At 43.5% G+C, this 24,176-nt stretch overlaps 1 protein-coding gene across 2 annotated transcripts in view; it reads left to right on the forward strand.

Moving 5' to 3' along the window:
- Positions 1-24,176, forward strand: part of PDE4B (phosphodiesterase 4B) — a 171,357-nt gene that overhangs the window by 12,213 nt on the left and 134,968 nt on the right. Inside the window, exons 2-3 of one of the 2 annotated variants that reach the window (XM_039711700.1) lie at positions 6,890-6,998; positions 9,312-9,568. In XM_039711700.1, coding sequence (XP_039567634.1) covers positions 6,957-6,998; positions 9,312-9,568 — 299 coding nt within the window. In that variant the 5' untranslated portion in view covers positions 6,890-6,956. Of the gene's footprint in view, positions 1-6,889; positions 6,999-7,135; positions 7,247-9,311; positions 9,569-24,176 lie in introns of those variants that run through there. The other variant, XM_039711699.1, reaches the window with a different exon arrangement.

A 24,176-nucleotide genomic window follows, 5' to 3' on the forward strand; every position in this document is an offset into this window, starting at 1 on the left:
ATGGAATTCTGGTCTTCTTCTGGACTTCCCAAGGGGCTTTGAGCTTGGAAAACCCTGAAAAAATGGACTTAAAAGCCTAAAAATGAAGTTGCTGCTCTAATTTAGGATTTAATCTTCCCCACTGTGTTTATTTCATCTTCCCCATTACTCTTATTCCTTTTTCCAAAAGGAAAAACTGACAAGGTTGGGAATATTCTCTATTTTCCAAGACTTCTGGAGGATGAGTTGGTCTCTTTGTAGGCTCGGTTCTGTTTTGGTGTTCTTGGGGTCATTGCGTGGCTTTGTGGCTCTGAAATAAAACTCAAAAGAAAAATGGGGAAAATTTCCTTCTTTTCAGGCAATTTGGCTTTTCCCAGCAAACCTCCTGCGGAAGGAGATCTGAGGATTTTCAAACCTTTTCTTGTGGAGAAAAGGTTCTAAAACTCAACCTGAGGGAGAGTTTGGGAGTAAATGAGGGACGGGAGGCAAAGGCTGCTTTATTTCTGCAGAGGTTATCCCATAATAATCCAATGGATCTGCAGCATTCCTGTTTTCTGGGAGGCCAGCAAAGCTTAGGGGTGACAATAAAAACACGGGGAAGCATCAAGTGTAATTTAGAAAAAATCAGCCTAAAAGTGTCTGGCTGAATTTTCAGGGGTTTGGTGAATTTTAAATTATTATTATTATTATTATTATTATTATTATTATTATTATTATAAGCCAATGATGATGATGATTATTATTATTATTATTATTATTATTATTATTATTATTATTATTATTATTATTGATGATGGTGATGATGATGATGATGAAATATTGATAATTTAAAAAATAGAATAATTTTGATAATGCTAAAATAAAATAAATACATTATAAAATAAAAGATGATGATAAGAATGGTAATAATTGTGATTATGATAATAATAACAATGATAATAATGATAATAGTTCTGATCTCTGAGAGCTGCTCAGCTGCCCCGAGGAGTGGGAGGCTCTGCAAATAATTTGCTCAAGGAACAAGAAGGAGAGAAATTGCATCTTTTAATAGTCTGCCTCATTTTTCCCTTAATTACCTTGGAAGTCCTGATGTGGGGAACACTTGAACTGAATCTTCTGGAGCTGCCAGAGCTGATTGTTAATTTCACTTCATTTTTGCACAATAGGAGATGAGCTTTTTAGAAAGAGACAAGATTCAAAATCCCTGACATAATCAGGAAAATGGAAATTTTTTTCTGCTCAAGCTGTGAATGTTTGTCTGGAAGTTTCCTGTGAAAAATGGGCTGGTGAAAATTCAAGAAAAATAAATCAGTGAAAATTTGGAAAATATCACCAAAAAAAACCAGTGAAAATTTGAAAATTTGAAAATTGTGTTTCATGGGAATTCCACAGAGCGCCTCAGGCCTAAGGATGGCAAAATATGGATTTTTTTTTTAAATTGGAACTGAAAGAAATGAAGAGAAATGCCAATCTGGTTGTCCCCTCTGCAGGAAATCCAGGAATTCCAGGCACAGACTGACTGGGGCATTCCCAGCTTTAATGCTTGGACAGACTCCAGAGAAAGAGGAATCCTTGCAATCTTGTTGATATCCTGGCAAGGAACCTCCTAATTAAAGCACAGTTTTAATATTAATTCATTATTTAAAGATAATTTTTTGGCCGTGCCCAACTTGGTTGGAATTTTCTCAAGCATCTACAAAGATCATCCTGCTTTTAACATTTTTTTACTGGTAGGAAAATCGGCTGGATTTATTCCTGGAGATAAATTTGTGACTTTATTCCAATGTCTGATTGCTTAAACCTGCAAATTTGGGTTTTAAACTCAGCCTGGCAATTAGGACAAAGCTCAGGGCAGCCTTGGGAGAGGCCAAAGGGGGAAAATCCCTTCTCCAGCTTTCTGATACTGGTGGTCTCCCGTTGGTTTTCCAGGAAAATTCTGGGAAGCCACCTGGGAGAGAGGAAGGTGTCCCATGGCAGGAGTTAGAACTGAGCTCTAAGGTTCCTCCCAGCTCAACCCAACCCATGATTCCACGAAATCTCTCTTTTCTGAATCACTTTTCCCAAGTTCCAGCCATTAGTGCTAATAGATGCCCTTGCTTATGTTTTGTACAGCTCTGTGAAATCTTCCCAACTTTTGAGAACAGCTTGGGTTTTCTGAGGAGGAGGGAATTTCTCGGAGCTGCCAGAAGCTCCGCAGAGCACTTGAGCTGTTGCTGCTCACAAGAAACGGCAAAAGGTCACAGAAAAGAACAACATTTTCCTCAGCAAATAAGTAATAAAAAGGGGAAATTCTTAGGGATGTGTCCAAGGAGGGCTGGAGCAGCTGAGGGAGCTGGGAATGGTCTGGAGTCGCAGGAGAGGCTGAGAGAGCTGGGAAGGGGCTGGCGAATCCCTGAGGGAGCTGGGAAGGGGCTGGAGAATCCCTAGGGAGCTGGGAAGGGGCTGGAGAATCCCTAGGGAGCTGGGAAGGGGCTGGAGAATCCCTAGGGAGCTGGGAAGGGGCTGGAGAATCCCTAGGGAGCTGGGAAGGGGCTGGAGAATCCCTAGGGAGCTGGGAAGGGGCTGGAGAATCCCTAGGGAGCTGGGAAGGGGCTGGAGAATCCCTAGGGAGCTGGGAAGGGGCTGGAGAATCCCTGAGGAGCTGGGAAGGGGCTGAGCCTGGAGCAAAGGAGGCTCAGGGGCCCTTGTGGCTCTGCACAGCTCCTGCCAGGAGGGATTTGGGACAGGGAACAGGGACAGGAGGAGAGGGAGCAGCCCCAGGGGAGGTTCAGGTTGGATATTGGGGAACAAATTATCCCTGGAAGGGTGTGAAGCACTGGAATAAGTTGCCCAGGGAGGTGTTGGAGTGACTCCATCTGGAAGTGTTCCAGCCTTTCCCTCCTTTCTCGTTGCCCAGAGGAGCTGAGGCTGCCCCTGGATCCCTGGAAGTGTCCCAGGCCAGGCTGGAGCAGCCTGGGACAGTGGGAGGTGTCCCCGGCCATGCTGGGGTGGGATGGGATGAATTTAAATCTCCCTTCCAGCCCAAAGCACTCCGTGATTTTATGTGAAGCAGGAGCCCATCTGTTCCTCCTGGGAGAGCCAGACCTGAGATTGTCACTTTTTTTTGGTGGCTGTCACCCTGTCTGAGTTGGTGCCTCTCCCTGTGAAGTGCTCGTGGATTTTGAGGAGAATCCAGTTTGAATCCCAGCTCACGAATGATGTAATTCCCTGTGGGATCAGATGATCTCCTTCATGCCTTTCCTTGGAAAAGCTTCTGCAGTAATTCACAATTCAGGGGCCTGGGGTTTATCTCTGAGCATTTTCAGGATCAGCGTTTTGTTGGGAGGAAAAATCCTGCTCTGGTGCTGTAGTGGAAGGAGGAAGAAGCAGGTGTGGGACTGCAGGATGTGCTGTTACCAAAATGTCACTGGGATTTGTTTTGGGTTTCACTCTGTGTTTGTGTCCTGCCTCCATGAAAAGTGGGAGGAACTGGATTTGGAGGCTGAGAGGAGCTGGATAAACAACTCTGCTTCCCAAAACTGCTTACATCCAGGCAGTGGGAAAATGGGATTGGGAGCCAGCCTTGGCTGTGCTTGTGGGGCAGGGGGATCCTTTAGGGCTGAGGGGATCCATCTGCTCCTCACACCCCCTGGGGCTCTAACCCTGCCCACGGAGAAACCCAAATGTGTGGGAAAGCTCATGATGGAACGTGGGTCTCATTCCAAACCCCCCCGAACTGGCACGTGAGGATGTGTTTTAGGAATTGCTGTAAGTGGTGGATTTCACACGGGGTGAGCTGGCAGATCTTTTGTAACCAGTGTGCAGGAAAATCAGGAAAAGCAGAGCATCCATGGGATTTTATCCTCACTGTCAGCTGCATCTTGGAAACCCTTTAATTCATACCCTGGCTGGATCCCTCTGGAATTGCTGAAGTGCTTTCCCACCAGCTTTGAAACACGTGGAACGCAAAAATCTTCAGGTGGAAGCTTGATGTAAAAAGGAAATTGATATTCCACGTGGGATATATTCCAGGAAAATGGATCAGACCCAACTGCAGTACTGATTTTTTTCACAATTTATTGACAAATGCAAAGCTTTGGTGCCGTTCAGCATTCCCTGATCCCAACCAATCCTCTGGGATACATGGTTTTTTTGGAGGATTTGGATACTGTAACTGTAATAAAAGTCTGCATCAATGAGAAAATGTTCATGAGGAAAGAATTCCCAGGAAGCCTCTTTGGAGTGTTTTCCTCTGGTTTATTCTCCCCTTAAATGTTCATCCCAGGTGTCAGATTTTTCTGGGAAGGCACAGGAAAGAATGAGTCAGATTTTAATGGGAATTTAGTCATGACTAAAGGAAGTGTTGAGTTTTCTTCAGGCCTCAGAACTGCAATTCCCGTAAAACAAAAGCTGGATTTTATCATTATCCATGTTCTGCTTAAATTAACTTTGACAAATCAATAAATATTGATAAAGTTGTGGTGTGAGAGGGGTCAGGTTTTCACAGAAATGATCTTCCAGTCAGCCTGGTCCATCCCTCCACATCCCAGTTCCTGCTGTCCAGCCTGGTCCTGGAGCTCAGCAATATTTGGGAAATATTCTTAAACTCTCATTCCTTTGGATTTTTCCCTAAAGAACGTGTGGATTGAGGTTCAGTGCAGCATATGGAGGTGGTGCTGGTTGGAATTGATGATCTTAAAGGTCTTTTATGGCCTTGATGGTTCCGTGATTCTCAGGAGTTGCTCTGGCTATTTATTTATGTGGGTGTTTCTTTATTTTGTCTTTCCTTGTGAAATTCCACATTTTCAGGAAGCAGCTCCAGTTTGTGCTGGGATCCCAATCCCTGTAGATCAGGGCAGTGACAAACACCCCAAACTGGGCTTTATTAAGCCCAAATGGGACTTTATTAAACACAAATCTGCTTCTTTCTGCTGCTTCCTTTTGGTTTTTCCAGGAATTTTGTCGGCATACAAAGGGGGTTTGTATTTTTTTCTGGCAGTGAGCAGTCATTCCATGTTATCCTATCTGTGCATGTCGTGGCCATATTTAACATTGATATCTGGGGATTTATCATTTAATCCTTTTAATAACAGGGCTTTTAATTTCTCCTCATTGTTGAAGATTGATAAAATCGTTCCGCTTCATCTGGAATTGGGTTCTGCTGCTTGAGCACAACTTCGGAGCTGCTCAGAGGGCAAAGGCTCTTGGAGGGAATTTTCACAGTGGGAAAAAGGGACATTTGGAATCATTTCCCCTGGAAGAAGAGGGTTCCCAGCGTGGAAAGGTTCAGGAGCAGAGGGAGCTGGGTCTCCTGTCCAGCCAGGGAGGGCTGGAGCCGGAGATCCTGGGGGCCCCTCCAAGCTGGCATTCCATAATTCCCAGAGCTCCCTCACTGCGGGATGTGCTGTGCATGAGGGCCAGCCGAGGTTTGTGGAGATGGGATTTTTCCACATTTTGGGTTTTTAACAATCCTTGCAGTTCTCTGGGGTATAACCCCAACCTGGGCGCTGTGCATGCCATGACCTAACCTTAATCTTGACCCTAACCCCAGTCCTAACCCTAAACCCACCCTGAGGGTTCTGCAGGTCCTGCCCTTACACCAGCACCAAACCTACCCCTAATCCTAACCTTAAACCCACTCGGGGCTGTACAGGCCATGCCCTAACCTTAATCTTAACCCTAACCCTAATCATAAACCCGTCCTGAGGCTGTGCAGGTCCTGTCCTAACTGTAACCCTAAATGCAATCCTGAGGCTGTGCAGGTCCTGTCCTAACCCCAACCCAAAAGCTAACCCTGATCCTAACCCTAAACCCACTCTGGGGGCTGTGCAAGTCCTACCTTAATCCCAATCCTCACCTTAATCCTGACCCTAACCCCAGCAGAGAATGGGAACTGGAGTTGAATTCTTAGGGAATGATGATTAGGGTAATAATGAAATAAAGAATGCATCACCACAGCAGGTGCTGAGCTGCTGAAACACTGAGAGATCCTAAAAGGTGAGATCCAGAGCAAATATTCCATAAATCCCAGCAGCATTCCCTGCTCCCTGCCCACACCACACTGCCCGGAGCAAAAACCCTGGGGAAAACTCCTGCAAACCTTTCCAGGGCTTGCGTTGTTCATTTTTAATGTGCCCAGCAGGGTTTGCAGCGGACTGGAGATGGTTTGCATGAAAATCAGCAAGGATTGAGGAGATGCAGCCTCGTGCTCACAAAAAGTGCCCCTGGAGCTGTGCAAAATTTGGGATGAGAGTGGGAAACAGCTGCAGGAGGGCAGCGCTGGTGTGGGGTGGCACCTGGGGACACGGATCACTGGGGACACTGGGGCTGCTTCAGGGATGCACTTGGTGGGCTTCAAAATCTTCTCCAACCTTAAAAGTTCCAGAATTTTGTCCAAATGTGCAGTCAGGAATAAACCAGCTGGGAATTTAGTGGCTTATTACTTATTAAACCCAGTTTAGCATTCAAAAATATGCAAAAATGTATATACAAGATAGATAGATAGACATATACATACATATTTTTATATAAATTGTGATTGGCGTATAGATATTTTATATAAATTGTGATTGGCATATAGTTAATATCAGTAATATAAATAAATAAATTAATACATAATAGTATGTTGATAGAAATATATATTGTATTATATATCATTAAAATGTATATACAATTTCTATATAACTGTATAGAATTTATAGACATAATTATATAATATATATTATATATTTATATACATAATTAGATATATTATATATAATTACATCTAAATAACTCATACATATTCATAGATATGAATTTTAAATCTATAAGCAATATATAATTAGATATAATTTTATATGTTTATATGTATATACTTAAATTGAATTAAATAAATGCATAATTTACAAGTGTTTATAAATAAAAATACATATAAATTTTTTTCTTTCAGGTTGCCCCTCTGAAGAAATTCTGTTTACCTGAAGTTTTTTATCCTGGGCTGCACTTGAAACTTGATAATGAAGAAAAGCAGAAGTGTCATGACAGTGACTGCAGATGAGGTGAGCTCCTGCTGAATATATAATTAGATATAATTTTATATGTATGTAATTTTATATGTATATACTTAAATTGAATTAAATAAATGCATAATTTACAAGTGTTTATAAATAAAAATACATATAAATTTTTTTCTTTCAGGTTGCCCCTCTGAAGAAATTCTGTTTACCTGAAGTTTTTTATCCTGGGCTGCACTTGAAACTTGATAATGAAGAAAAGCAGAAGTGTCATGACAGTGACTGCAGATGAGGTGAGCTCCTGCTGAAGGTTTATTTTTCCTTATTTTTCTTTCCTTTTTTTTTTTTTTTTTACATTGTGAAAATTAGCTAAAAATTTTATTTTGTTTCCTTTGGTAAATATAAACTGGTTTGGCTTTGATTGCTGATGGATAATCTTGGAGGACTTTTAGATAGGAAGAAGGAAATAAATTTGCACATTAAAAAATGAACAACTCAAGTCCTGGAAAGCTTTGGAGGAGTTTTATCCAGTTTTTTTTGCTCTGGTGGTCTTTGGGCAGTGTGGTGTGGGTAGGGAGCAGGGAGTGCTGCTGGGATTTATGGAATATTTGCCCTGGATATATCTCACCTTCTTATGTGTAAATATCTTGTGGAAGAAGTTCTTTGTTTGTAGAATTTTGTTGTGGAGTTGTGGGATAGTTCTGGGTGGAGAATTGAGTGTGGTTTATCCTCACGGAGGAAATAATCTGTAGGATTTAGTTCTGGAGCAGTGGAGTTCTCATCTCCTGGGATAGTTCTGGCTGGAGAATTGAGTGTGGTTTATCCTTGTGGAGGAAATGATTTGTTTGCAGAATTCAGTTCTGAAGTCGTGGGATAGTTCTGGCTGGAGAATTGAGTGTGTTTCACCCACGTGGGGGAAATAATTTGCAGAATTTAGTTCTGGAGCAGTGGAGTTCTCTTCTCCTGGGATAGTTCTGGCTGGAGAACTGTGTTTTATCCCTGTGGAGGAAATCTTCTGTAGAATTCTCTTCAGGAGTTGTGGGATAGTTCTGGTTGGAGAATTGAGTGTGGTTTACCCTCATAGAAGAAATAATTTGTAGAGTTTAGTACTGGACTTGTGCAGTTCCTATCTCCTGGGATAGTTCTGGCTGAGGAATTGAGTTTCATCCCTGTGGAGGAAATAATTTGTGTAATTTAGTTCTGGAGCAGTGGAGTTCTCATCTCCTGGGATAGTTCTGGCTGAGGAATTGAGTTTCATCCCTGTGGAGGAAATAATTTGTGTAATTTAGTTCTGGAGCAGTGGAGTTCTCATCTCCTGGGATAGTTCTGGCTGGAGAACTGTGTTTTATCCCTGTGAAGGAAATCTTTTGTAGAATTCAGTTCTGGAGTTGTGGGATAGTTCTGGTTGGAGAATTGAGTGTGGTTTATCCTCATGGAAGAAATAATTTGTAGAGTTTAGTACTGGACTTGTGGAGTTCTCATCTCCTGGGATAGTTCTGGCTGGAGAACTGTGTTTTATCCCTGTGGAGGAAATCTTTTGTAGAATTCACTTCTGGAGTTGTGGGATAGTTCTGGTTGGAGAATTGAGTGTGGTTTATCCTTGTGGAGGAAATGATTTGTTTGCAGAATTCAGTTCTGAAGTCGTGGGATAGTTCTGGCTGGAGAATTGAGTGTGTTTCACCCACGTGGGGGAAATAATTTGCAGAATTTAGTTCTGGAGCAGTGGAGTTCTCTTCTCCTGGGATAGTTCTGGCTGGAGAATTGAGTGTGTTTCACCCACGTGGGGGAAATAATTTGCAGAATTTAGTTCTGGAGCAGTGGAGTTCTCCTGGGATAGTTCTGGCTGGAGAATTGTGTTTTATCCCTGTGGAGGAAATCTTCTGTAGAATTCTCTTCAGGAGTGGTGGGATAGTTCTGGTTGGAGAATTGAGTGTGGTTTACCCTCATAGAAGAAATAATTTGTAGAGTTTAGTACTGGACTTGTGCAGTTCCTATCTCCTGGGATAGTTCTGGCTGAGGAATTGAGTTTCATCCCTGTGGAGGAAATAATTTATATAATTTAGTTCTGGACCTGTGGAGTTCTCTTCTCCTGGGATAGTTCTGGCTGGAGAACTGTGTTTTATCCCTGTGAAAGAAATCTTTTGTAGAATTCAGTTCTGGAGTTGTGGGATAGTTCTGGTTGGAGAATTGAGTGTGGTTTATCCTCATAGAGGAAATAATGTGCAGAATTTAGTTCTGGAGCTGTGGAATTCCCATCTCCTGGAATAGTTCTGGCTGGAGAATCAAATGTGTTTTACCCTCGTAAAGGAAATGCTTTGTTTCAAGGATTCAGGGATCTCAGAGGCCTCTCTGTTGCAGAGCTCCCTGGATTACCTGGAGTGTGGGCTCAGCAAATCCTACAGCACTTCCAGCCACGCCCTGGGCATCGACCTGTGGAGGGGCCGCCGCTGCTGCTCGGGCAACCTGCAGCTGCCCCCGCTGGCCCAGCGGCAGAGCGAGCGGGCCAGGACCCCCGACAGGGACACCAGGACCCCCGACAGGGACATCGTGTGCAGGCCCACCACCCTGCCCCTGCTGCCCCCTCCCAGCATCGCCATCACCACCTACCACGACTGGTAAGTCTCGTTTTATTCTGCTGTCGGTAATTAATTGATTTGTTTGTTTGTTTTTTGGTTCCAAATTGGCTTTTCATCTTCTTTTTTATTATAAACACACATCTAATTATCTTATATATATTAATCTGATTAATCAGTGTCTATGAGTTGTTGTATCATGGATACAAGTTTATAAAATAAGTTATTTTTATATTTTTTTGGAATTCTACTTGGTTAAAAACCTCTCTTGAAACTTCTGGTTCCGGTCTCAACCAGAGGATTTGTGTTCCTAACTTTTCTCGCACATGAGTTCAGGATGGTGCTAATCTCTCCCACAAAGGGTTGAGGAAAAGGCTCTGACTCTGTGGATGTTTGCCATCCCTGTGTGAGGCTTGGAAAAAAACCTCATTGAGATCTAAAGTTAAGCTGGAGATAAATCCCAGTGAACCATCAGAGAGCTGATTGCTGGATGTTTCCCATCCCTGTGTGAGAAAAAGGCTTGGAAAAAAACCTCATTGAGATCTAAAGTTAAGCTGGAGATAAATCCCAATGAACCATCAGAGAGCTGATTACAAGGGGATTGCTCCGAGGTGAGATCCGAAATTGGAACTGGGGTGAAGTGCCAAAACAAGGGAATCAATCCAGAGGGGAGGAGAGTTTTCCTGTGCTGGAATTGGATTTTATGGCAAAATAAGGATGTGTGTCCTGCTTGTCATAGGAGTATTGAGGTGACATCGGTGTGACCTTGAATTCTGTGCTCTCAACTTTGGGTTTAGAGTCAGTTTTAGGTTCTAGTTTATAAATGCTCCACTCTCAGCTCCGTTTGCTGGTTCATGTTCCTAAGCTGGGATCTGGGTTTCTGTTAAGCTCAGCACTCTGCATTTGTACAGCTGGAGAGGATCCCATAAGCTCGAGGTAAGTCCCAAGAAACCATCAGAGAGCTGATTGCAAGGAGGCTGCTCCAAGGTGAGATCCAAAACTGGAACTGGGGTGAAGTGCCAAAACAAGGGAATCAATGCAGGGGGAGAGGAGGAAGGCAAAGCCTTGGGTGCTCTGCATTTGTACAGCTGGAGAGGATCCCATAAGCTCGAGGTAAGTCCCAAGAAACCATCAGAGAGCTGATTGCAAGGAGGCTGCTCCAAGGTGAGATCCAAAACTGGAACTGGGGTGAAGTGCCAGAACAAGGGAATCAATGCAGAGGGAGAGGAGGAAGGCAAAGCCTTGGGTGTTCCTGTGCTGGAACTGGATTTTATGGCAAAATAAGGATGTGTGTTGTGCTTTTCATGGGCATATTGAGGTTATGTAATTGCACCTTAAAGTCTGTGCTCGCACTTGTGTTTAGGATTGCTTTTAGATTCTAAACTTTCCTCTCTTGGCTCCATTTGCTGCTTCATGTTCCCATCATTATTCCAAGTTGGAATCTGGGTTTCTGTCAAGCTCAGCACTTTCCATTTGAACAGCTCTAGAGGACATCCCAAATCCATTTGTTAAAGTCCTTTTGAAAGTTTTCCTGCTGAAAATAGGATTTCTAAACCGCCCTGGAATAGCTGATATAGAGGAATTGCAGGAGCTTTTGTCCAGGTTTTGTGATTAAATTGCTAGGATAAATGCAACCAAACGATTTCCCTAATTTCGGATGGATTGGGAATTTTGGCAATAAAAGGGTTGGCTCACCTTTGTGGGCATTGTGTGACTGTTCCCTTTTGTGGGGCAGGAATTTGCATTCCTGACCGCGGGAGCCTTTCCACAGGGTGGGCTCGGCAGGATGGATTCGCTCTGAGCCTGGAATGTGCCTCTGTCCATGGTTTGGGAGGAATTGCCAGCGATTTATCATGGATTTATCCCTTGGAACACAAGAGGGCACCGCTGCTCCTCTCTCCCGATCCAGCAGAATCTGTGCGTGCGGGTTTTCCTGGAACCCTGGCAGCCCTGCTCGGGTTGTTGCTGTTTCTGTAGGGCTGAAAATTCCCGGTTTTCCACAGGAACTGGGAGTTACTGGTGTGACTGGGATGCAGTGCTGTCCCAGCTCCTCTTTCTGCATCCTCCTCACCTCCCTGAGGACTTACATTGGCTGATCCTATAAAAACTGGTTTTAAAATTCCCATTTTTATTGAAGTCCTAATCCTCATACATTGGCTGATCCTATAAAAACTGGGTTTAAAATTCCCATTTTTTATTTATCAATCCTTACGTCCCTGATTGCTTACGTTGGTTGATCCTATAAAAACTGGTTTTAAAATTCCCATTTTTATTGAAGTCCTAATCCTCACCTCCCTGACCACTTACACTGCCTGATCCTATAAAAACTGGGCTGACCATTCCCATTTTTTATTGAAGTTTTAGGCATTGAGGTGTTCTGGACCAGGTTAGCACTGAGCTCTGCCCCATTCCAGGCAGTTTTTCCCTACAGAATTCCCAGTGACTCAGGGCCTGCCACTCTCTCAGGAGCACAGCCATGGAATCATGGAATGTTTAAGGTTGGAGAAGATCAAGGATTTGGGATAGAATTCCAACAGAGCTGCGAGCTCAGTTCTTATTAGTGATACAAAACCCAAATTACTCGAAGATTTGAAGGGAAAAAACAGTGCATGAAACATGGAAGATGTTTCTGGAGACAGCCAGAAAAACAAGGGAGGTTGATCCCAAAGCAGTAATTCCAAACCAGGTGTGATGTAACAACATTTTCTGTGGAAAAGGAAGGGAATGTTCCCACAGAACAGCTTTTAGGGATCCTGCAAGGCAGGAGGGACATGGGATTGAGATTTTCAGGTGACAGTCTGAGTGGAGAAGTCTTCCAAGCTTCTTCTCCACAGTTTTTGTCCCTGTTTTCATCCAAGTTGTTCAAGTGTTTCCCCACTCCAGCTCCATATTTTCTGACTCCAGCTTTGTGATAGGAAATCCAGGCAGGAGGGAAGAGTGAGGGTGTGAAGAATAAATTTGTAGCTACACTTGGAACATCCAGAAGAGTTCTTTTCCCAATTTTTTTGCTCCTTAGCATCTCCTGGGTTAGATTTGGCTGCTCATTCCCACCATTTCTCCTCGTTTCCCTCAGGTGTGTGGGGGATGTTTGGATATTTTGAAGGGTTTGCAGCAAGTTTTGATGTTGAAACAAAAATGGGATTCATGGTGAATCCCAAAGCGTGAGGAAATCAAGGCTTTAAGAATTCCATGAGGAGTTGATCTGGTTTAATATTAAATACTGGAATGCACTTTTTAGGGATTGGAGAGGCAGATAAATATTTAGGATATGGCAATAAATACATTAAAATACAGATTTGCTGCCTTATGGTCCCTCATTTATGGCCTCTTTCTTCTGGAATTATTTTATTGTGGAGGTTGGAGATGAGAATCTGTAAGGAAAACATGAAGGGATTGATCCTATTCCCCACATCCACCTGGAACTGGGATAAATCTACTCAGTCTCTACTCCTGTAGTACTCCCGTTGTTCTCCAGATGGTGGTGGTGGGCAGCAAATTAAAAACAGCGTTAGGAGCTAAATCAGCCCCAAATTCGGGATAATTTTGGGCACTGAGTTACTCCAAACCTTCCTCGGGAATTCTGCCTTCAGCCAGAGCCCGCTCGTCCTCCCTGGGAGGCTGCTGGGAATTAATGCGGGATTGATAAAATGGGAATTAACTGGGGATTGATAAAATGGGAATGAATTGGGATATTGATAAAGTGGGAATTAACTGGGGATTGATAAAATGGGAATGAATTGAGATATTGATAAAGTGGGAATGGATTGGGGATTGATAAAATGGGAATGAATTGAGATACTGATAAAGTGGGAATGGATTGGGGATTGATATAATGGGAATGAATTGAGATATTGATAAAATGGGAATGGATTGGGGATTGATAAAATAGGAATGAATTGAGATATTGATAAAGGGGGAATGGATTGGGGATTGATAAAATCAGAGTTTAATGGGGGATTGATAACATTGGAATTAATTGAGGGATAAATAAAATGGGAATTAATGGAGAGATTGATAAAGTGGGAATTAATTGATGGATTGATAAAATGAGAGTTAAATGTGGGATTGACAAAATTGGAATTAATTGAGGGATAGATAAAACGGGAATTAACTGAGAGATTGATAAAGTGGGAATTAATTGATGGATTGATAAAATGAGAGTTAAATGTGGGATTGACAAAATTGGAATTAATTGAGGGATAGATAAAACGGGAATTAACTGAGAGATTGATAAAGTGGGAATTAATTGGGGGATGGATAAGTGGGGATTAATTGGGAGATTGATAAAATGGGAATTAATTGATGCATTGATTAAATGGGAATTAATTGATGGAATGATAAAATGGGAGTTAATTGGGGGATTGAGAAAATGGGAATTAATTGAGAGACTGGTAAAATGGGAATTGAGGGACAGATAAGTGGGGATTAATTGAGGGGTAGATAAGGAAGGTTAGGATGATAAAGGGGATGAGATTTGCATGGAGAATTAAGGATAACAAAGCTGGAATCAGGCTGGGAAACCAAGCTGATGCTCCTTGCATACCCCATGGATGAAAGGAAATATTTGGAAGCTTTAACAGGAGCTGTAGGATGAATCCCAGAAATTCAGAAGGAGATGATGTTTTGAAGAGATGTGGTTTTGAGGGTTTTTTAATTTTCTTTTTTTTTTTTTTCAATGCTGTTCCCAACCTTGTGATAATGCCCTGAGAAACTGGAGTTTTATTTCTTAGGTAATTTCAAATTCTAGGAGATGAGAACTGAAGGAATGTGCTGCAAGCTTGGAATAGGGAAAAAAAAATGAGCTAGTTTCCCATGTGGTGTGAAAAATAAAAAACCTGAAGGAAAAAATACTTAAAAGCAGGGTTTTCATTTTTATACTGATATTTAAATTGTGTAATGGACATCATCAGGTTCAAAATACGGGTAATTTCCATAAATGCCATCAGTTTCTGTGCTAATGAGCAGGATCAATTATTCTGATTGAATAATTATGCTGGATTTCTGCATTTCTGGGGGACATTTCCTTGCCTTGGAAAAGGAGGTCAGTGGTGTTCCTCAGGACATCCCATAATCTGCAGGGAAAAGAGGTTTTCATTATTCCTTGCTGCTTCTGGGAAGTGGCTGTGGCAACTCAGAATTCCTGGGATTTTTCCAAAGTTTCCCAACAATATCAGAGAAATCTTGGAACAGTCATAAGGGATTCTCTGCTCTGGGATTTCATTTTCAGTCCATGGAAATATTTCTGGGTCTGTTTAGGGCTTTTCCTGGGAATGAACTCGGGATTTGGTGGGATCTCGGAGAGCTGGGATCCCTCAAAATATGGGAAAAGCTGGGAATGTTGTTGGGAGATGAGAGTCCTTTATTATCCACAGAAGGATCATAAAAATTAAAGCTTAAATCTGTTTGGAATTCCCAAAGTGGGAAGCAGGGCCTTGCTTGGTGTGGGAAGAGGAAATTCCTTGGATTTCGGCCTCATTGCCACCATTTGGACTCCTCGGAGACCTGGAGGAGGAAATGGCCATGGGGAATTCAGGGAACAACTTCCATAAAATCTGCTGCTCCCTCACGGTGTGAGGTGTTCACACAGGGAATATCCCAGATCCCTGGTGGGGTTGGGATGGGGTTATTCCCAATATTTTGTACTGTTCCCATAGGGAATATCCCACATTCCTGGTGGGGTTGTTCCCAATATTTTGTAGTGGTGTAGAGGTGTTCCCACAGGGAATGTTCTTGGTTGGGATGGGGTCATTCCCAATGTTCTGAGGTGTTCCCGCAGGGAATATCCCGTATTCCTGGTGTGGTTGGGATGGGGTTATTCCCATGTGGAATTGGGGCTCAGTCAGAGCCACAAACCCGAGCCATGGCTCTGTGTGGCACTCAGGGCTTTGAGGGGTCACATCCCAAATCCTGGAGATCTTCTATCAAAATAAACCCCACAAATCCTTTCTATCCAAAAAAAAAGTGGGCAGGCCAAATATTCCAAGGTCGCTGCTGCTGTGTCATTGCAAATGCCAACCTATCCCAAAAAAAACCTGGGAAAAAAGGTGATTTTGTTCTCTCTCTGCTTTGTATCTGCTGTTATTTCTCAGCCAAAAATACCCAGAGAAGTGTTTTGTCTGCCTATATTTAGATTTTGGCTGGTGCCGTCAGTTTCTGAAGCTCTTGCACCTTCAAAAAACTGTATTTTTATGTTTTCTTGGAGGCCTAAATGAAAGAACTATGATTAATATGAGGTGTAGTTACCCAGAGGAATTTTAAGATGGATTAATCATAGGTCAGGAATTAAAATTATGGTTATTTCAAAATCACTTGTTGTCCACAACTTTTATTTTGTTGTTGCCACCTAATCTTTTAATTCCTTTCCATTTATTGAATTCATTGAATTTTACTCCAAATACTGTACATAACATCCCCTTTTTGTGTGAATTGCAAGGTGATCCCAATAATTTTATTAAGGATCAGCCTGTAAGTTCAGAGCTGCAGGGTTTTGCCTGGAGATAAAAGTGGTTGAAAACAGAAGCACACGAAAAAAAAGGCTTTTAATGATTCAATTTTAATTATACACCTCAATCCTGAGTGCAAAAAGACAGCTTGGGATGTGTGTGGAAGGGGAAGAAATGAGTCACTGTTAATCAGCAGAAGACAACGAAGCTTCTGAAATATTTTCTTCAAACTTCACCCTCGCTAGCAGAGAAAATAAATGAAAATTATGGAAATAGAGTTGATGGAAAAGCTGAATCAGACACGAGGCTGACAGGATTTTCTGACTAATGATAACTCATCTCCAGGGAAAGAGCAAACCCCGTTTGTTTTCACCTGCACAGCCTGCTGGGGCCCAGCTGCTCCAGGACGTTCACCCCTGGGAGGGCCCTGGGCTGGGCTTTGGGGTGAGCTGAGCTCTGCGGGCCCTCCCAGCCCCAACCCTTCCATCATTCCAGCATTCCGTTGGTTTTCGTCAGGATTCGGCTCCTTTTCTTCGGTTTTTGGTTGGTTTTGTTCAGTTTTTGGTTGGTTTTGTTCAGTTTTTTTGATTTGTTTTGTTCAGAATTTGATTGGTTTTGTTTAGGTTTAGGTTGCTTTTCTTCAGTTTTTTAACTGAAAAAAACTGGTTACTTCAGTTTTTTAACTGAAAACCTGGTTATTTTAGTTCAGGATTTGGTTGGTTTTGTCCAGTTTTTGCTCAGTGTAGTTCAGTTTTTGGTTGGTTTAGGTCAGGTTTTAGTTTGTAACACCTGAGGACATGGTCAGTGGTGGACCTGGACGTGGTGCTGGCTCAGGGTTGGACTTGCTGATCCTAAAAATCTTTTCCAACCTTACTGATTCTGTGATTCCATGATTTTGTGATTTCCCAAGCAAAACTCCCCAAAATCCACCCATAAATCCCATTTTCAAACACTTGTGGCCAGGTTGCTCCCTCAGTTTCCCAAATTCCTCTTGGTCCACCTGGCCCTGGGGGGCTGCGATGCCTTTGGACCTTTCCTGACGTGTTTTCAGTGCCTCCATCTGGAATATTTCCAGATTTCCCTTTTGGGGCAATTCCCTGATGTGTTTTGAGTACTCCATCTGGAATATTTCCAGATTTCCCTTTTGGGGCAATTCCCTGATGTGTTTTGAGTACTCCATCTGGAATATTTCCAGATTTCCCTTTTGGGGCAATTCCCTGCTGGAATATTTGGAGCAGAGGCCTGGAGAACCCTGGGAATGCCCCTGGAAGGAAGCAGAGGATTGGGAATGCAGGACTGTCCCGTGCTGCTGCCTCACCCCAGCTCCAGAGGCTTTTACCCAGCACTGGAGACTTTCTATCCCTTAAAAAATCATGGAATTTTTGGTTTGCTTGGACAGGCCCCAGCCACCCCCTCCCTGACCCTGTTTTTGTTGGCAGTGGCACCAAGCTGCTCTCGAGGAGTTTTGGCTGTGGATTTATTCCTTTAATTAAGCCGTAATGGACAAAGCTTCCTGGGAATTCTGACAGCAGAGCAAATCCTGCTCTTTCCCAGCTCCAAAATGTGAGGTACTGGCAAAGCTGGAAGCTGTTGAGCAGGGAATGTTGTGAGTTTTGCCTGGGATTCCTTAGGGGAAAATAGCTGTAAAAAAATCCACCTTGTAAACTTGATTCTGATTTATCCAAGGGAGCTGATAAGGGGGAGATGAGCTGAGACACAAAGAAATAAAATAAATGGAATGAAACTGGAATTATTTCTGTAAATCAGCCCAAAGTCTGGGAAAGCAGGAGGAAAATACAAAACTTTGGATTAATTTGGTTGAATTTTCTGTTCCTCAGCCACTGTGGGACCAATATCAGAGAAATTTGTGGGCTGGTGAAGATTATTTCAGTCCTTTTGTGGCAAGGAAGAGGAGGGTGCTCCAAGATTCCTTTTTTGTCCTTTTTTTTGGGCAGTTTTCCCTGGGAATCCATGGCAGGATGCAAAAATGGCCAAGCGAAGTGGGTGTCTGGATTAGATCCAGGGGATTATTTGGGAGCACCAAGAAGTGACAGAGCAATATTTTGGGGTTTTTTCATATTTGTCATTGTATTAAAAAATCATGGAATTGTTTAGGTTGGAACAGCTTCTGAGGTCATCAAATCCATCCATGTCCCCAAGTGCCACATCCACAGAGCTTTTAAATCCTGCCAGGAACGGAGGTTCCACCCCTGCCTTGGGCTGGAAAAGCCTTTCCAGGAAGGAATTTTCCCTGCTCCATTTCTGTATTAACACAAAGCCTTTTCTCATCAGGATATACCAAATTTTCAGATTTTTTCCATCAGCTTCTCCTTTCTCTGGAGTCACCCTGGAGGTCTCTGCCTGTGAGGAGTAAATTGAATTTTTGTGGTAATATATTACAAATACCTTCTGTAATCCATAGCTGTGAAATGAGGAAATAATCACAATTAATACAGATTGCTCTGACATATGGGATTACTCACTCTGGATATATAGAAGGCATTTCAGTGTTCTCTGGGAATAAATCAGGCACAATCCCAAGTTGCTAAGCAAATTCCCTTCTTACATCACGCCCTGGTGGCTTATATAATTTGATAATAAAATCTAAATGATATAAATTTATAATGAATTTATAAATATCAATTTATTGCCAGTTACTAGGAGGGAACAGCAGAAATACCTGCAAGAAAAAAGGGCATCACAGCGTGGTATAAAATTGTATTTTTTGGCAGATAAATTGTGTTTTGTGGGGGATTTAGTATGGAAAAAACGGATCCAAATCCAGTTTAGGACAAATGGGAAGGGAAAGGCGTTGGGTTTGCTGTTCTTCCCAAGCCCTTCATGCGTGGTCTGAATGCAAATAATTTCCTGTGCCAGGGAACACCTTGTAAAGCTCAGCTCAAACAGCAGCAGCTTCTGCCTGACGTCGGGGATTAATTCAGGCTGAGCAGATGAGCACCCAGCCTCGCCCAGCTCCCAGGGAATGTTGCCTAAAGATGGAACTGGTTTTTTGGGACTCATCTGGAAATTATTCTGGGTTTTCTTAGCCTTCTTGAGATTCTGGGTGTTTTAATACTGGAAAGCTTATGGTTTAGTTCAGCCTTTGGTTGGTTTAGTTCAGCCTTTGGTTGGTTTAGTTCAGCCTTTGGTTGGTTTAGTTCAGTTTTTGTTTGGTTTAGTTCAATTTTTGGTTGGTTTTGTTCAATTTTTGGTTGGTTTAGTTCAATTTTTCGTTGGTTTTGTTCAGTTTTTGGTAGGTTTCCCAACCAAAACTTCCCTTCCCAAAAATTCCATGCCCCCCTAAATCTGTGGGAATGGAGGTCCAGACTGGATGATTTTAAGCTATTAAATATAAAACAACCTTATCTCTCAACAGGAATCTAAATAACAGTGGATTGTTATTAATTTTTTTTTGCCTCTCAAACGTGGGGAATTTGTCATTTAAACCTGTAATTAGGGATGGATTCCTGCTTCTCTTGCTGCAGGAAACTTTCAGGGAAGGAGAAGGAAAGTCCTTAAACATGTAATTTCCAGTTTTCTGTTGTGGAGCCATCTTTTAGCAGCTCAGCCTCTGAGGCAGCAGATGCAAAGGCAGGTGGTTTTTTGGTTTTGGTTTTTTTTCCTTAAAAATTGACCAGCTGAACACCATGAAACCTTCTGCTTTTGGGCTGGAAAGATTTTCTTGGGATTTGTTCAGCCTTCTGTTAAAAAGAGATGATTAAGAGAGGGTTGAAGATTTTTTATTCTGTAGAATTCCAGAGTGGTTTGTGCTGGAGGGGATTTTAAGGATTTCTCATCTCATTCCATGGGCAGGGACACCTTCCATTATCCCAGGCTGCTCCCAGCCCTGCCCAGCCTGGCCTTGGGCACTGCCAGGGATCCAGGGACATCCCCTTTATCTCTGGGAAACATCAGCAGCACCTCTGCACAGATTAAGGGATGATGCTCCCCAAAACCTCTTTGCTGTTCCATTTTTGTTCTGTTAAAGCCTGGCTTTGGTTTGGGTGTTCTGGAGATGTGGCTGGTCCAGTGCAGCTCAAATTCCAATGGTGAATTCCTATTTTTCAGGTGAAATCACCTTTTTGTTCCCCGGGGTTGGGTGGGATGGTTAAAGTGCCAGTGGGGGGTTTAGGTCAGGCCTAGAAGCAGGTTTGCTGCTTCTCTGAGGGAGCTGAAGTAAAACTGGGACTGGGATGGAGTGGGATTAACTAGGACTGCTCTGTCCCTGATGGATTAGTGGCAGTCACTGGGATGGGCCCAGGACATCTCTTGGATGTGATGGAAGGGAAAAAAGGGGAAAATGAATTTGTATCATTTCCTGTCATGTCAGTCCCTTTGCTGCTCCTCTCCTTTCTTTTCCCTTTTTCTCCACTCCCGTTGTGTCTCCAGAGCTGCTCCATCCCTGCAGAGGTCCCACAAACAAAGGGCTTTGTACACAAAGGGTTCTTTGTGGGTTCTGTACCACAAACACGTCCTTCCCTGCAGCTCCCTTGGATTTCCTGGGAATCCTCTCCAGCTTTTCACAGAGCTGCTCCAGCTCCCCTTTCCCCATCCCTGCCTCCTTCCCCTCACTTTCCCTGCAGCCACTGCTCTCACTCCAAGCCTCGCCTGTCACTCCTTATCCTGACATTTCAATCCACTTCCAGTTCCACATTCAAGCCCCTTTCCCTGGCTGCTTCCCTCCTCCAGCTCCCAGTTCCTTGATGTTTTCCTTGTCGTGCTCCAGACATTTCTGTCTCTGATCCTTTTTCTTCGTCTCTGCCTGTCTCCGCTGCCGGGGTTGCTGTGATTTATTCCTGGTGCTGCCTCATCCTGGCAGCTCCAGCTGCTGCCTCAGGGTCTGAGCTCAAGATCACATCCCTGTCAGTCCTGTGACATTTCCACCACAGATTTATTCCGTGCTCTGCTGCTGGCTCTGTAACCCAGTTATTTTCCAGTACAAATGACAATTCCCGTATTCTCTGCTCTCTCATTCCTTCTTTTTTTCTCTCTCCAGTCTCTGTTGGAGAGAAAGTTGTTGTTTTACAGGGTTTTCTCCTGCCTTAGCTTGGTTTGCTTTTCCTCAAAATCTCCTTTTCCCACCCTTTCCCAAACCCAGGTATTCCTCCTTTCCTTTTATTTCCCACTGGGAATGAGCTTTGGCTGATTTCCCTGCCTCCTCTTCAGGCTCATGTTCATCTCTCCCAGAGCTAATGGAGCTGCTTGGCTCCTGGAATTTCTCTCCTGGAAATCCATCATGGATCCTTTCCCAACCCATTTGGCAGAAATCCGCCTTAAGTAGGGACGCTGCTGTGAAATCCCATCATGTCCTGGCCCAATAATGGGCTTTCTTCCCATCATATGTGGTCTAATTTTAGTCTAAAAGGGATTTTAAGGGGTTGAATCCTTCCCTCGTGCATCCTCAGCTTTATAAATGTTTGGAATTGTCCATCTCTCCTGACCTTTCCAATCCTGGGCCTGATTTAAGCCAAGGAAATGCTGCTGTGTGTGAGGGACCTTCCAAGTAATTCGAGAACTAATGAAGCCCCTGTTGCTCCAGGAGCACATGGATATTCCATGGATTAAATAACAAATTGCTGAGCAGCAATTAAAACACACAGAGGGGATCTGTGATTTTTAGTTTATAAAGAAAAATCTTAATTTTCAGATTGTTTGGAAGTTTAATAAAGATTTTATTTTTTCCTGTTAAAGGGGGAATTCTATCAGCCAGGATTTCTGGAAAGGAGACTTTGTACTTGATTAAAAATATGTTTTCCCCTGGGTTTTCTTGCTTGGAAAAAGAAGCCCAAGTAGCAGCAGCAAAGCAAAGTCCCTTGAAATAATTTCTCTCTAATTAATTTGTTGTGGGGTTGATGGAATCTTTTTGGGATGCCCTTGGGATGGCCAGGGGCTGGAGTAAGAGAGGGGAATTCCTGACTGTTTTTATCTAAATGTGCTCTCAGGAAAAATTTTCCAATTGCTGTGCCCCTGGCTGAAAGTGCTGTGAAAAGTCAACTAAAAGCTTTTCCTTTGCCACTGGAGCGTGTAGGACACTTCAGAATTCCCTTTTCCCTGGTGTTTCACTCCATCCTGGCTATCAGGACTCGGGAACAGGTAAATAATGGTGCTGCTGAGGGAGAAAGATGTGTTCTTGTTGCTTAGCAATTGCTCTCAGCACACTCAAGATCAGCTTTTGATGAGGAGTTGCAGGCTTGGCAATGTTGTTTCCCACCCTATCAGTTATTTTAATCAAATATATTGAAACTTCCAGACTCTTCAGCGAGCTGGGAAGCGGGGATGGAATCTCACCCAAATGCACTTAAACTTCTGAAAGTTTCCTTAATTGTCCTTTTTCTTCCAAGTGGTCTCATTTTCCTGCCAGGCACTTTCCTTCAATCATCTTTTCCGCCTCCTCAACAATTCTTTGCTATTTCTGCTCCCTTTCCTGATGGAATTGCTACCTTGGGCTGCAGGCAGTAATCTGTGGGGATGGACAGATCAGTGCAGGGTGTTCCCGGGCTCTTCAGGGAATCCTTTTCATTTGTTAACCAGGGGCAATCCAGGCTTGGGATGAGCAGATGGGAAACAGCCCTGGGAGGACTGGGAGGGGTGATGGGTGGGCAGGGGCTGGGCTGGAATTCCCAGAGCAGCTGTGGCTGCCCCTGGATCCCTGGCAGTGCCCAAGGCCGGGCTGGACATCGGGAGCAGCCTGGGACAGGGGAAGTGTCCCTGCCATGGCAGGGGTGGCACTGGGTGGGATTTAAGTTCCGTTCCCACCCAAACCATTCCAGGATACCCCAGAAGCTCTGATGCCCTGGGCACTCTCTATTCCCTGCAAACATGGGGAATTCCCATCAGGATTTTCAGATCCCAGCTTTGCTGCCAGTTAGCTCCAGTGTGTGCTTCTCAGCTCCTCTTGGCTCATCCTGGAGTGCAGCAGTGTGTCTGGCCAGAATTCCAAGCTCTAAATCCATGGAGAATTCGCAGATGTTGGCTGCAGGGTGCTGTGTGTGTGGAACACCAGGAGCTGGCAGCGTGAGGGGTGGGAGCTGGACTCCACGAGAGCTCTCCTGGGACCTTTCCCAGGGAGTTTTGTCAGGGAAGTGTGGATCCATTGCCACCGGGAGCTGGAAGGTGCTGGAAGAATCTCCTGTGCTCAGGATGAGCCTTCAAAGTGCTGCAGGCAAGAGAAGCTCTGGCATTCCGATGGATGGCACTTTGTGTTCCCTCTCCTGCTTCCCCAAGGGAACGGAGCCTTCCTTCCTCCCGCAGGCTCCTCTCCCTCCTCATCAGCTCCATTCTCTGGGGTGTCTGTGCCCATCCCAGCACAGGACCTTGTCCAGGCACCAGTTCATTAGTGATTTATGGATGGCCAAATGATGGGGAGCACTTCCTTAGTGGATGCTTTGGAAAATAGTTTTATTGCTTTTGAAATGGGATTTTCCTCTGTTCTCCCTGCCCTTTGAAAAGCTTTAGGAAAAGGCATGGAAATTTCTCCAGCAGCAGATGTATCCTCACAAAGCCCCTCCAATATCCCATTAAAGTTAGAAAGTTCCTTTTTATTTCTGTTTGGAATTCCATTGATTATTTCTCTTGGAAATTTCATTTTTTATTTCTGTTAGGAATTCCATTTTTTAATGTCTGTTTGGAAATTCCATTTTTTTGTTTCTGTTTGGAATTCCAGATTTATTTCTGTTGGGAATTCCAGCTCCAAAGCATGTGTGTGGATTTAATTCCCCTTCAGCTCCCAGGCCCCCTTTGTCTCTCCCTGCCTGTCAGTGGAGTAACAGATCCCAGCCTAGCACGTCAGAATTCCTGAATCCTCCAATATTCCCGTTGTGCTGCTGCCTGAAGCTCTCAGGATTAAATCCCACTGCAGTTCCAGTGCCCTTAGCGAGGCTTGGGCAGATATTTTGGTTTATTTTGGTTTTTAATAACTGGGAATGGGGCACAGGGAAGTTCTCTATGATGAGGCTTTGCTGGAAGCTGAGGAAGGCACACTGGTGTTCCTGGCAAGAGTTTGGGGATATTTGATGGAAAACCCTCTGGAATGGACAGGGATTTGCCGTGTAATTGATGCCTGCACAGTGCAAGCAGAGCACTTTGCTCGTGTGCTCTCCCTGAGTCCTCCTCCTTTAATAACATTTCTTGTATTTGCATTTTTGGTCACCTTATTTTGACCAGTTTGAACAGTGCCCCTCCCTCAGGGATTTATTGTGCTCTTACAC

The sequence above is a fragment of the Passer montanus genome, unplaced genomic scaffold (genome assembly GCF_014805655.1).
Source record: "Passer montanus isolate IOZ18808 unplaced genomic scaffold, ASM1480565v1 scaffold25, whole genome shotgun sequence".
NCBI classification, from domain to species: Eukaryota; Metazoa; Chordata; class Aves; order Passeriformes; family Passeridae; genus Passer; species Passer montanus.